At 36.3% G+C, this 13530-nt stretch overlaps 2 protein-coding genes across 2 annotated transcripts in view; both read right to left on the reverse strand.

Annotated features, from left to right (window-relative positions):
- LOC104720336 (condensin-2 complex subunit D3-like) overlaps nucleotides 1-4746 on the reverse strand; it is a 6054-nt gene extending 1308 nt beyond the window's left edge. The window contains exons 1-10 of the mRNA XM_010438257.1: nucleotides 3195-4746; nucleotides 2352-2889; nucleotides 2007-2188; nucleotides 1257-1748; nucleotides 1035-1126; nucleotides 857-944; nucleotides 649-763; nucleotides 395-527; nucleotides 123-297; nucleotides 6-39 (exon numbers count right to left, since the gene is read on the reverse strand). Of these exons, the coding sequence (XP_010436559.1) occupies nucleotides 6-39; nucleotides 123-297; nucleotides 395-527; nucleotides 649-763; nucleotides 857-944; nucleotides 1035-1126; nucleotides 1257-1748; nucleotides 2007-2188; nucleotides 2352-2889; nucleotides 3195-4670 (3325 nt within the window). The 5' untranslated portion in view covers nucleotides 4671-4746. The remainder of the gene's footprint in view (nucleotides 1-5; nucleotides 40-122; nucleotides 298-394; nucleotides 528-648; nucleotides 764-856; nucleotides 945-1034; nucleotides 1127-1256; nucleotides 1749-2006; nucleotides 2189-2351; nucleotides 2890-3194) is intronic.
- On the reverse strand, nucleotides 5117-8591 carry LOC104718805 (ubiquitin-like-specific protease ESD4). The gene is made up of 9 exons (XM_010436609.2): nucleotides 7572-8591; nucleotides 7180-7256; nucleotides 7002-7095; nucleotides 6814-6912; nucleotides 6412-6501; nucleotides 6216-6335; nucleotides 5876-5979; nucleotides 5628-5700; nucleotides 5117-5462 (listed from the first exon to the last, which is right to left on the reverse strand). The coding sequence occupies exons 1-9, from the start codon at nucleotides 8418-8420 to the stop codon at nucleotides 5400-5402; spliced, it is 1569 nt and encodes a 522-aa protein (XP_010434911.1). The 5' UTR covers nucleotides 8421-8591; the 3' UTR covers nucleotides 5117-5399.

Below are 13530 nucleotides of genomic sequence, written 5' to 3' on the forward strand. Positions count from 1 at the left end.
TAAGCGGATCTCTTTGCATGCCAAGATTTGAAATGCATCCTACACCGAGAGAACAAAACCAGTTAATAACTCTGGCGGATCACGAGAAGAAATAATAAGCTGTGGAGTAATTTGGAAATTACCTGTAGGACTGCCTGACCAGTGACATCCTCTATGTTAAGCATTCCATCAGAAGCAGCTGCGAGGATCTCTGCACATAATTTGGCGAATGTGGCCAATAGGTGTTCTGGAGCCATCTGTTTAAGCAGAGTAATGTAAATCTGCATTCTTTTAGACCTAGCCCTTTCATCATTCCCTCTACAGAACAAATGTAACAAAAGAATCACTAAAATCGTCCACACCAAAATATCATGTTTTTGTATGAGCATGGACTATATAACTTTAACATAAGTACCTGACAGAAAAAGCTTGATCCTTTGTTTTTGATTGTTTAGAATCTGGATTATTATGGCCAGTGTGGGCATGGCAGTCGTTTAAGACATAAATAGCTTCCACGAAACTGTTGTAAGCAAGAAGTGGCGCCTTTACTATAAGCAAGTTGGGGCATAACAATAATCAAAACCCTAGAGATCATGTCTCTCAGTAAGAATTTACAATAATATGGAATAAAAGAAAGCATTTCATGGTTGCTCCCACGAGTTCTCATACCTTTAAGGATGCTACCAAATAAAAAGTCTGCAAGTCGGCGTATCTTTTCAGATTCATCCACTAGCGATAGAAGAAACCGAAGGAAGAGGACTCCTCTCCACTTCACGTAGTCTCTCTGAATCAATATAGCAACAAGCCTGCTTATCAATCTTCAGGCCTAGAATTTTTCAACAACGGAAGATAAAGAATCTGTGGAGAATAGTAATACCTGTAATAACCTTGAGAGAAGTATGAAGGTCTGCCTTCTAACAACTTCACAAGGATCCCTAAGACGTTTTGTAATCTTTGGTATGTAACTATCCAGGTAAAAAAACATTAGTTTATCAGTCATCTTTAACATTTGAGAAAAGTGTAATGAAATGTTAATGTTCTGTGGATGATTTTACCACTCAATCATGGCTGTATAATGAACACAAAAGTCTGTCATTGCCACAACAAGGTTGTTACGCAAGGCTGCACAATCACTCTTTTCAAGCTCCTGCAAGAGGAAGGCATCAACGACAACGAAGTCAAATAGGTTACAGTAAACTGCAGGGATAAAGGAAACTAAAACTATTTTCCAAAAATAATCGTGGAAACTGGAATCAGCAAACAGCAAATCGACAGACCTGTGCAAAGAGAGGGATATATCTTTTAGCAAGCTTCCCATCAGCCAAACACATCTTCGCCATGGTCAACCAAGACTGACTGTAGAGAGGAGGAGCTTTTTGTTTCAAGCAAACATCACCTTGTGGCAATTTGTTTTTCAGCTTTGAGTCAGAATTTCCTGAAGTGATGACAGTATGTAACAACGGAACAATTTTGGTGGTGTCAGCAGAAGGATATATAATGACACAAGATCCAATGGTATATACTGCTGTGACTACTTTTGATAACTTCTTCGACACAGAATCCAGTCTCTTGCTTCTTCTACTTCCGAGTGTTGCTGGTGTAACAAAAGAATGATTATTACTAGAGACCTCCTCGATGTACTTCTCAGTGACCTTAGATGCCTTAGATAAAAGTTGTTCTACCCACTTCTTGACAAGCATATCAGACTCCTCAGAGGCGCATGCCTTCTTTTTGCACAAAGTTTTTAATGCTTTAACATGTGCATCGACCTGTCATTCAATGGCATAGACTAAGATCCTGGGAACAGATGGAATTAAACATAAAATAGTCCATTTTGAACCAGTAAATAATGATCTGCTCAATTCAAGCGTCCAGGTCCCAGTTAAAGAGAAGTAATAGTATATTTAAATCTGAAAGAATATTTTTGAAGACAGAAACCACTGACTTTTTGCGCTTTCGAACCATAAGTTTGATTTTTATAGGAGATATCACGTAAAGTATTTATTAGAGTCCCTATTAATTATTACCTCAGCAGAATGGAGGTTAAACTTTTCGATTTTCTTCAGCAAATTGTCAGCCAGGTCTGCAGCAGGCTCTGCTGGCAGCTGAAGGGAAACATTGGAGATTGTTTGCAAAAGACAAACTCGATCGCCAGCCCATGTAGAAGAATTACACTCGACACCCTGTTCCTCACCTTGTTCATCTAGCCCTTCAGAAAATAGCCGAATTAATATAAATGCATTCATGAATTGGTTTAGCTAGGACAGAAGTCAGGATTAAAACAAGAGAACAAAACTACCAGTAGCAACAAGTAAAGACATAAAGCAGTTAATTGAGATGTCTAAAGATGGATAGACTGGTTTTTGACAAACCTTGTACATCATTCTTGTCAAGCAACTGCCAATGATGGTGAAGAAATTCCCATTCGACAGACTTTGGAAGATACACTGAAACCTCTGATAGAAGGAACCAAGCACCAGCAGGAGCGGTCCATTTATTTATTGGCATTGAACGGCTCAACCACAGTGATTCAGATTCCTTTATGATACTCTGGAGCGCAAAGGCAACTCTTGGTTTTAGTCGCTTCTTCTTTCCCAAACTTCCACATATTTTCGTAACCCAAGGAGAAACCTCGCTGTTGCAAAGCTCCCTTAAGAGAACCAGGACTCCTTCTGGAAACAAGGCTTCAATGTCTCCGTCTAGATTTTTTGAAGTAGTGTTCCCGTTGTTAGGGAGAGAAGCACTGTCTGGAGAAAGCACATTTCCAGCTCGTAATATTCTTTCCAGAACTAGTTCATGAAAGACATTCTCGCATTCTTCTTGGATGCTAGTTTCATTATCCATGATCATTCGAGGAACTGAATGTAACCATTCAGTGGTCACAATTTCATCTGTACATATTCTGAAGGCCTACAGTGAACAGAAGAAGATAATCAATTTCCATCACCGGAAAAGAAAAAGAAGCGGAAGAAATATGATAACAAGTCATTAGTCTAACCTATATTTAGGGAGAAGTTAAGTATAAACATCATCGGATTTTAGTACAAAACCAAAACCGACGGAAACAGTTACTACGTAGTCTCATTCATTCATCTTAAAACATTGTTGGCTTGCAATAACTTTATGAGCTAATCAAGGACAAAGCAGACCTATCTATAATTCCATTAACTTTAGGGGTAAATGAGAAAGAAGACACTGAGTTACAGATAACATACCTCAGAAAGAGCTGAAATTGCAGCCTTTCTAATACTTATGAGCGGATCAGAACAAGAAGTACCCATTGTCTTTAGGATACTACCATCAAAGCAACCACCCATAAGGGATGTCAATTTTGTCACAAGAAGAAGAGCTGCTCTCCTGACAGCCGCTTTCTCATCCACACATCTTTTCTTCAATAGGTCAGTTACTACACCTTTTCCCTCTGAAGTCTCGCCGTTAAACCCAAGGGCATGTTTCAGGATCGACCTGCTCCTTGCATCACCAGACAAGAACCCCACGACTTGAGCCAAGTTGGACAAAGCTCGAGCTCTAATTAAAGCATTCGTGTCTGAACACCGCTTAAGTAACGCATCAAGACAACTTAATCCCCAAGAATCTTTCGACCCATCCTCTGAACCAATAACTCCTAAAGGATTTCCTAATGAGCTTATCAACAGAGGTATAAGATCAACAGCTAATATTCTATAATTAGACTTCCCTTGACACATCTTCATTAAAAAATCAACAAACTCAGATTGGTCCTCAACCTCCATTGCCTTTACTATCTCCAATATCGCCTCCACTGCGAACCCACGCGGCTCAGCCTTCTCAGGTGACTTATGAACCAAAAACTTGGGCAAATTAGAAACAACTTTTTTCAATTCAGAGTTATCTTTAGCCAAACCCATCAATTTCCTTGACACAAAACCTAACGCAAAGCTTCTCGCTTGATGTTTACCTATAAGAAGCAACGGTGTTAAAGACTTTGAAATCTCAGCAGCCGTGAGTGCCATGTCTCCATGGTCAGAACTCAACACTCCACCCAGAATCTTCCCACACATATCCATCAACCGATCATAATTCAAAATCCCAGAGTGTTCCAACGCCGATAGAGGAATCTCACATACAGTCTGCACCAAAGATTTCAAACTATCGGGAAATCTATCTAAATGAACAAAACTAAGAACCGAGCCTAAGCGCTCGAGCACTCTAAAGAGCAATTTCGCATCGAATCCACCTTCTTCAGCCTCACCCCCATCATCTTCATAACCTAGATTTCTCTTACCGCGACCTCTCTTCTTCTTATTCCCTTTCTCCCGCTGCGAATTACTCCCTTGACCCGCCGAATCTTCACGGTTACGGCGTTTGAGGTAGCGGCGGATTGAGCCCAGTAGAGATAGAAACGCAATCGGAGAGAAGAAAGTGAAAACGGGGCAATTCACGGAAAGAAGGAGACTGAGATACGAGTCGGAGGCTAAAATAGCGAGACGGCCTGATTCAACCGGCGAATCCATGGCGGCGGAGACGCAGCGGAGGAACGAAGAAGCCACGGAAGAGAGGCTGCCGTAGAATCGATTGAGAATTTCGTCGTCGTCTGTATCGAGTAGAGATTTGAGATCCGTGACGAGGTCTTGGTAGTGAGATTCATCGTCTTCTTCTCCTCCTCCTCCGATTCCTGTGATGATTCTAGTAAGCAAAAGCTCTTCATCCATGGCGACACTCTGTCTACTACTGAAAGAGAATATGGATTTCACAGAATTTTTAGGTAAAATTGGTTTCAAAAGTATTTGGATTTCCCGCGATCTGTAGGTTCTTTATCAAAATTCAAAATGGGACTAAGAGGAACTTTTGGGGCAAAATTAACCTTTCGAGAAAAAGTAGAGCCCTTTTCCATAAACTTTTTTGTTTTCTTTGTTCTTGCCAACATTTGTAGTTTTCAGTGTCTTCTTCATAGCTACAGTCATGTTGGAAAACTCTAATTTAAAGCAGCTGTTTGTTGTATGTAACACATTCATTTGTGTATATATGTGTTTTATACTATTATTGGGGAAAACTGTGCAGCTCATTTTCATAGTTCATGGAATTGACCATGATACTTGATCTAGTTAACATCAACTCTTAACGAGACCGTAGAGAAACTAAAAAATGGACCAGTCCCGAACCTTCCAACTATTCATATATTTTAGTTAGACTAATCAAACATAAAATTAACACTCGAGATCCGAACGCTTCCATCTACAGTTTCAAACAAACAAAAAATATATCATACAGAAGAAGCAAAGAGCTTTGGCCTAGCTCAGCGTTTACCTCTGCTTTTGAAGCTGAGTACTTCACTGCCTAATACCCGCCTAATAGGAGTGGAATTTAAAGTTTGAACAAATCAACAATGGCAAGTAAAAATAGCATTCCTAAAAGCTGAAAATACATTAGCTCAAGCAACTTCAGTCAGCTCGCAGTCTCAGGATCTCTTTAGCCGTTCTTAGTCGGAAGTATGGCATGTGTTCCTGCACCAATGTAATACAAATGTTTTTATATCAATTCCTAGAACATGCTAAGGATATAAACTGCTTGCGCGATATTACTAATCCCACACTGATTCAAGACTCCAATTAACAACACTCAACAACAGTTTCTTGAGGCATTTACGGGTTTGGATTCTAATAGCTTACCTGGCTGAAACATAGCCCCAGGCCTCTACTGAAAAAGTCGATGTATTTAAGCATAAACATTCCACAGTCATACCTGAAAACATAAAAAGTGCAACAAAGAAAAAAAGATAAGAGCTAGCAGAGACCTAAAGAGCATATAAGCACATAGGATTTCATATTATCCCGTTATCTTGATTTGGCTGTAAGTTTCACTTTTGAAGATTAAATTTACAGAGCAAACTTGAATAACACATATGCTTAATACTTACCCATTCTTTTGTTGGGGAAGGTCTTCAACAAATTCCATGTCCCACGAATTAACATCAATGTTTTTTCCACTCTTTTCCTTCGCTTCGTCGTCCATGTATTTTGCCTGAAAACACATAAGCAGATCTGCCATTAGCTACGACGACTAGTAAGTACGGTTAGAACAATTTCACAGTAGTTTCTTACTTAGAATAAGCAATAACAGCGTCTAGAATATCCAAAATGTCTATATACAGATTTAAAATCAAGAACTGATGATGGAGATATCTTTTAATGCCTCTAATATGTCAGTCATTAATAGGCAATTTAATAAATAGAATAAGAGTTGGATTTTAAATATACCAGAGCATTCAAAATCATAGGATCAACTCCATTTAGTGAATCAAGATACAAGAGCTTGCTATCTCTGTTGTTAATTACTGCCAAGGTCCAATGTACACCCCTGTGGACGGGAACAAATATCTGCAGAGGGCAAAAGACTAATTTCAACACAAATCAACAAAAGAAACTTTTAACTTTTAGGTTCTTCGGAAAGTACCATGTCACAGTCAATAAGAGCATATCCTAACTTTCTCTGCGTAGTCCATCTCCTGACAGCTTTATAATTATAACCAGAATCGCTGACCAGCTGCAAAAAAAGGATTTAGATAAAGACAAATATAAGTTCCAGGAGATTCATCAACGTACAAAAGGCCATAGCTTGTCTTGGTTACTCACTACCATTCATGGGATACAGAAGCCAGAGACAACTGAGTACAATTGGGGGAGAAACGAGCCAAAATCTAATGATGATCTTATATAGAAGATCTCTTAAATATAGTGCTTATCAATTTCTATGGCATTTGAATCAAGAAGCATTCTACCCAAACGAACTGACATGAAGCAAAAAAGATCCAATATTTTTCTAAAAAATCATCTGAACACAGAAAAGAAATCAAACCTTTTTGTAGAAAAAGGTGTTGAAGAAATGACATTTTAAATACTTTTTGGGCTCTCTGGTCTCTCTTTCTTTGAGCAGTTCAAGGTAGACATTGATAACCTACAAAACAGAACAGGAACAAAGCATAAGAAAATATGTAATATTAAGAGCTCATAACTGTGCAAGACATTATGACGAACAAATAGTACCTCATCGTTGAGCCATGACGAAGGTGTAAGGCATTGTAGAACTTCTCCACTAATATCAATGTTTGAGTTCTCATGAGTAGCCAAGACCTTCCTTCTGAAAAAGGGACACATATTGATATTGGTTACACACAAAAAAAAAACACTTAACATGCTAGTTATGCCTCTTAAGAAACCATACCTATTTCTCCCAGAAAAGGCACGGTAGACTTCAGCCTCTTCCTCCTCTGTGAGAGGTATAAAAGGTTCACGAGGCACCTTCGTTAAACCAATCACACAACAAACAAACAACAGCAATGTTAACAACAGCAAAAACATGAGTAATCTACTTTATAAGGTGTTCCAACGACAGATACGCACTACGGATCTCAAAGCAAAGATTGCAATCTACTCTCATAAGTAAAAGAACTTTGACTGTGTGGGCAAAAGCAATAATGCAGCTAAATGACCAATACAACTAACAAGCATTGTACTATTTTCAGTCTATGCTACATTTTAGAGAACCAGTCCAAATAAAGTAGTGGCATTGATTATATTATCCAATTCGAGAAAGATTAGTAAAAATTGAATCACCTCAACAAGTTTTTCCACAGGCTTAGGGCGAGACTGACGCAGCTGTGACAACTTCTTCTCATTCAACAAAATCTCAAAACCCAAAGCTTCCAACTTTGAGTTCCTCCTCTCCGCACTTTGCATAAGCTTTTTATAAGCTTCAAGACTCGAAGCATCATTCGCATCTCTATCTAACGACAACGAATCCAGCATGGAACTAGTATCATCAACTCTCAAGTTGTTCCCTTTCTTAACATCCGTAGTAACACCACCATGAGAAGAAGAAGAAGAATAATTCCTCTTCTTCTTATTCTTCACCTCTACAAACTTCTCCTCCTCCTCCTCCTCCTCATCATCATCATCATCATCATCATCATCATCATCATCATCATCATCACAATCAACAACTTCAATTTCTTCAACACTGGAATCTTCAGAAACAGCTTCCTTTTCACCATCATCACTCAACAAATCAACAAACTCTTTATCTCTCTTAACAAATCTCAAAGCCTCCAAAGCTGTCCTCTTTGCATCATCATACTTACGAAGAAAGAAATTACCATCCTTTTCGCAATAACCATTAGATTTAGCTTTCCCGTATCTAAGAACACCTCTGCTGGGAGCATGAATCTCTCGTCTAAGAGGAGCTTTAGCATCAGGGTACCTTGAAATCCTCGAAACTGTTGGGTTTTTTGAAGAAGACGAAGCTTGGATCTTACCTGAATCTTCATCAGACATACCGAATGAGAATCTTCGTTTCTTGGAAGCTTGGAAATACGGAGAATTTCGTAAAGGGTTGGTTGATTGTGGATTGAAATTGAAATTGAAGGTTTCTTCGCTTCGCTTACGATTGATCGCTACGGCACCCATTAGTGGAAGAGTTTGGGTGAATCACTAAACCCTAGAGATTGGGAGATCAACGAAACGAGAACCATAAGAGAAAGAGAGAGAGAGAGAGAGAGATATCGAAACCTAAAACATGAAATTAGGGTTCTGTTCTGTAGACGAAGAAAAAAAAAAGTTCAGAGATGAATGGTTTGATTTTTTTCTTTACTATTAAAAATGTAAAAAAATATATTTTAACGATTCTTAAATGTAAAACTGCCGTTAATAAATAAATAAAAATATACACGACTAAATTTTACAAAAGTTTGAATTTCAAATCAAAATAATTCTACAAAATGGTTCTCATATATATTTATCATTGTCTTAAACTGTGGTGATATCATATAATATATTTTAAATTTGATTTTCATAGTATGTTAATACACTTTTAGTGTAAAATTATTTAACTAACGAAAAAACTGCGCCAATTTTTCGATATATTTTGATGAAAATTATATATGATTGATGACGATAATAAAATATTATCTTCTACAAAAAAATAGTATTAAGGAAAAAAAATAAATTTCAAATACACAATTTTTTGAAATATAACAATCAGTTGAGTTATAAAATCAAATCTGATAAAAAAATCATGAATTTAACTCGATATCCAGACAAGGCGAATTAAACTGATGACCTCACATATCCTAAACCATTTTTTTGACCACCAGAAAAACAAAACAATTTTATCATCATGAATTTAACTCGTTTTCATATTTAATTAATCGCTACCACCTAAGTTTTCGTGTTTTTATTCAATGTTTTCTTATTCTTCATATTCTTTCTTGCCATTTCTATTGTCAAATTTTGTGGTAATCGTCATCATTACTTTTACCGTCTGGTTCTTCGCTATACTCTTTTTCTTCTTCATCCTCGTCAACTTCTTCACTTTCTTCCACTAAAAAACCTTTTTTTGAGATTACCACACAACTTGTTAACCCATCAAACTCCAAGAAAAAAATCATTTCTTTTCTCACAAAAATAAAAAATAAGATAAAAAATTAATGAAAGAATATCAACTCATCTATAAAATCATACACAACAATATGTTTTACAGCTCATAAGAATAAAAAGCACAAACGCAGATAAATAAAATAATTTCTGTTTTACATCAATATTTAGAATATTTTAAACTTTTAAGAGGTTTCGAAATATAAAATTTGAACCTTTTAAAAAGTTTCAATATTTATAATAGTTTAAACTTTTAAAATTTAAAAGTTATAAGATTTGAAAACTTTTTAAAAGCTAAGAACTTTTAAAAGTTTCAATATTTATAATATTTAAACTTTTAAAAATTTTAAAAATTATAATATATTTTTTGAAACTTTTTAAAGTTTTAATTTGATCAAATAAAAAACTGGATCAAACCAAATATAAAACTTTTAAACTTAGACGCCTGATAAATCAAGCTTTCCTGCTCATTCGTGATTGGTAGCCTATTAATNCTGAATCTGAACTATTTTCTAAAAAATTTCTAGCCGATGTGGGATATTGTACACAGTTCTTTTATTTCCATAAATTTAAAATTTTCTTTTTCCTAAAAATTCTGGAAATTTAAAAAATGTTAATGAATGACATGTCAAATCCTGATAGGTTGTTTAAAATAATTCATAATATAGAAAATTCTGAAAATTTTAAAAATGTTAATTAGTGAGGTGGCTAATCCGTATTGGTGGTTTAAAGCTTAGGTGGACGCCTTTATAGCTTCTACTTTTTATTAGTATAGATTTAGAATTAAATTGATAAATGATAACGCTGTATCTTAAAAGTTTATATTATATTTTGCAATTTGGAAGTTTTATTGTGTTTAATCAACCTGCGCAAAACGGAGACATCTTTAAAAAGAACAAATTTGGTATTAGGTTAAGAGGTTTATTATACTTTTGTCATTAAACATTTAAACCAGTGTATCTCGAACTAAATTGATTAAAGGGCTGTTGTTTCTTCTTTTAGTATAGATTATATTTTCGATTTACATAGTTATTATGCTTCAAGCCTTCAATCATCAAAGTAGTGTATTTTATGTTAAATTAACATTTTTATATTATGTTTGAGGTCTATACTTTTTTTTTCAGTTATGTTTGTTGCCTAAACTCCGGAAAGTTATTACGCTTTATCATAAATTAATTAATTATCTATATTGAGCTAGTTTATGTAGAAAAAAATTATAAATTTTAGCGAAGGTTGTGTAAGGCTCTCAAGTTGTAGGCTCTCAAATCTTAAATGACAATAATTTAGATTTTAAAAAAAAACTAAAACCAAATTCTACTTTAAAAACTTCTCTAAAACATCTAACATAAGGCAGCAGATCGATTAGCAAAAGAACTAATTGATATAAGATGTTTTAGAGAAGTTTTTTGTTTCATAATATATGATGTTTTCAAGTTTCTATACAATTTTTAGATTAGTTTAATATTTTATATTATGCAGTATTGTTTCTAATTGGTTGAATTTGTTAAAAGTAAAGATTTTTTAATCTGCGTGCTTTAGTTAAAACATTTTATATTTTGAAACGGAGGGAGTATTAATCCGGACAGACAGAGTAGTAAATGTTTAAAGCCTATGTTCTGAAAATGATTCACTTCCTCTACGTACCCGAGAAATAAGTTTGCGGAAGGCCGATGATGCCGAAAAGTTCTAGGATGGGCTGTTTCCTTTCGATAATATGATTGCTAACAAAGTTGTATCGAGTTTTTTTACAACATTATGTAAACTCTTGAATATCTTTTAACAAAAAAAAAAAAAACATTATGTAAACTCTACTATATAACCTAAAGACCAATGTTAACAGTGCCATGCATACAAATATTGAAATTATAATTTATAGATGTTGTTTAACATTCTTTTATATGAACTAAGCAGTTTGGTGCACACAAAAAAAAAAAAAAAAAAAAAAAAAAAAAGACACGTTGTAAACTNAAGAGCCAATTTTTCCTTTACCAAGTGGGAATACGAAGACGTACGTGGTGCCTACATTTGACGAGTACTTGGAGATTGGGGGAGTTGAAATTACGATGCATATAGGCCTAACAGTCAGTTTTTTCGGGTTAGGAAAAAATTGATATGCCTATTTCGGATGCATATAGGCATAATTATGAATGGTTAATTAATGAATGACTTGTCCCGCTATGAGGTAACTAATCGACAGTTTTCCTGGTTTTGTTCGTAATCAAAACCAATATTGTGTTAAGAAATGAGTTGTAATGCATCACATGATGATATGAGTAGAGGGTATGTTTCTAATGCCATCAAGTACTATATGAAGCAATACAAAGTTACGGAGGAAGAAGCGCGAGGCTTCAACAAATGGTTAGGGACTTGTATATCACATCTTTGTTTGCCAATCTTATTGTCTTTGAAACCATAATTAGTATGTTTGGTCGTCGTTTCAGCTGCAACATCTATCTTTTCTTTATGTATCAATGGAATACATGGGTCATACTCTCTTGCCTTCTCACTCACGCTTGAAAAAGGTTACGAAAAAAATAAACATATGATGAAGATAACGTTATCGTGGAAGCTAAAAGATCATATCAGAAATCACTTTGCCAGCTAAATGAATAAATATATAGTTTATGAACACGAATTAAAGAGTGTGAGAACTTCAGATATGGACATAATTTGCATATAAGACATTAAAGCTATATGACGAGTCTGTGAGAGGATCAAGTTTGAAGACAGGAAGAGACCACTCAATCTTCCCCCAAATCTCGTGTCTATTGCGTTTGCCTTTCCCACGGGAAATGGAAATCTCGGTGGAGTAAAGCTCGAGACTGTGAGGATGCGGTTTTGAGAAAATAACAATCTTCCCAGCAGGGCTGGTGCAGAGTTTGGTGATATAAGAACACCATTGTCGGAGTTGTTCCAAACCCTTCACTTCCTTCCAATGCAAGTCATAGGGCAAACACCAAAGTATTCTCCCGCGGGTGGCACGGCAGAACAAGAATGTCCCAATGACACACCAATCGTTTCTGTAAATGTATCATGGCATGGAATCTGTTTTACCCCTTGCCACAAACATACATTTACTTGGTGAGAAGGAGAAGTTTTGACCATCCTCATCCACTGCGTAAACCTCCTCCTCCTCTTTAATTGTCATCAACACGCTTTGTTGGATATTGAGGGGCATCTTGGGCGTAAACACAAACAAGAAATCCCAAGTTTTGGTGGACATGTCGTACACCTCTGCCCAGTTTGAGGAATCAGCTACATCATCCCCGAGCCCTAGCTCCAAACACATATATCTTGCAGCCGCCTGAGTCTGTCAACATCAGGCTTGCAGATGGGGAAGCACTAGCCATCTTCATGGGCGGTAGGAGGTACCATTTGTGCTGGAAACAATCGAAACACGAGACTTCCGAAGTGGGCTTTCCGTCTACGAGTCCACCGATGATATAAATCAAATAACACATCGTCACGAAAGCGGAGCCTGATGTCGGGGCCTGGTCATAATAAAAGTCCATATGGATGGGTTTCAGGCAACGTTGTATAGGGTGGAGGATTAACCAGCGTGGGCTTGGTTCTGGAAAGATGCGCAAGCATACGTAGACATATCGCTCGACGCAACCCATCTGCCATCTCAATTTCGTGACCTCAGAGGAAACCACCAGAGACCGGTGACTCTTGGAGGCGATAGCTAAAGCCGCGAGGTCCAATCTCGACAACTGAGCCAAGCAGTTTACAACCACCTCATCTGGCAACGACCATATCCCACAAACCTCCTTCTTCTTCTTCTTCTTCTTCTTCGTCCTTTTATTGTGACATGCCGTCAATCCCCGAATCACACTTCTTCCTTTCATTGACTGTTCAACGGAAGGATTCATTCCCATTCTCGATCGTGAGAGGAGGATCCACACAGAAACTAATCTCAACCGATATCTATTTACTTATACATATCCCATTTATATACAATTCCCTTAAATGAAAAAAGGAAATAATCGTATATCAAGAGAAATATATACTTTAAAAAAGAGGAATATATAAAAAGTTAATGTAATTGAGCAATTAAAAGGAAAACAAAAATCAAAGAGCCTACTTTTGTTTCGTTTTTGTTTTTTTTTTTCTTCAAAAAAAACCAAAGAGATTATTTATTTAT

Source organism: Camelina sativa, chromosome 10, assembly GCF_000633955.1.
Source record: "Camelina sativa cultivar DH55 chromosome 10, Cs, whole genome shotgun sequence".
Classification (NCBI taxonomy): Eukaryota; Viridiplantae; Streptophyta; class Magnoliopsida; order Brassicales; family Brassicaceae; genus Camelina; species Camelina sativa.

What these genes read in the sequence shown, in the direction of transcription:
- LOC104718805 (XM_010436609.2), bottom strand. Translation starts at nt 8,420, where the DNA reads ATGGGTGCCGTAGCGATCAATCGTAAGCGAAGCGAAGAAACCTTCAAT. An exon ending in CTCTTATTGACTGTGACATG is followed by an intron (nt 6,336 to 6,411) that starts GTACTTTCCGAA and finishes TGCCCTCTGCAG; the next exon opens with ATATTTGTTCCCGTCCACAG. An exon ending in CTTCCCCAACAAAAGAATGG is followed by an intron (nt 5,701 to 5,875) that starts GTAAGTATTAAG and finishes TTATGTTTTCAG; the next exon opens with GTATGACTGTGGAATGTTTA.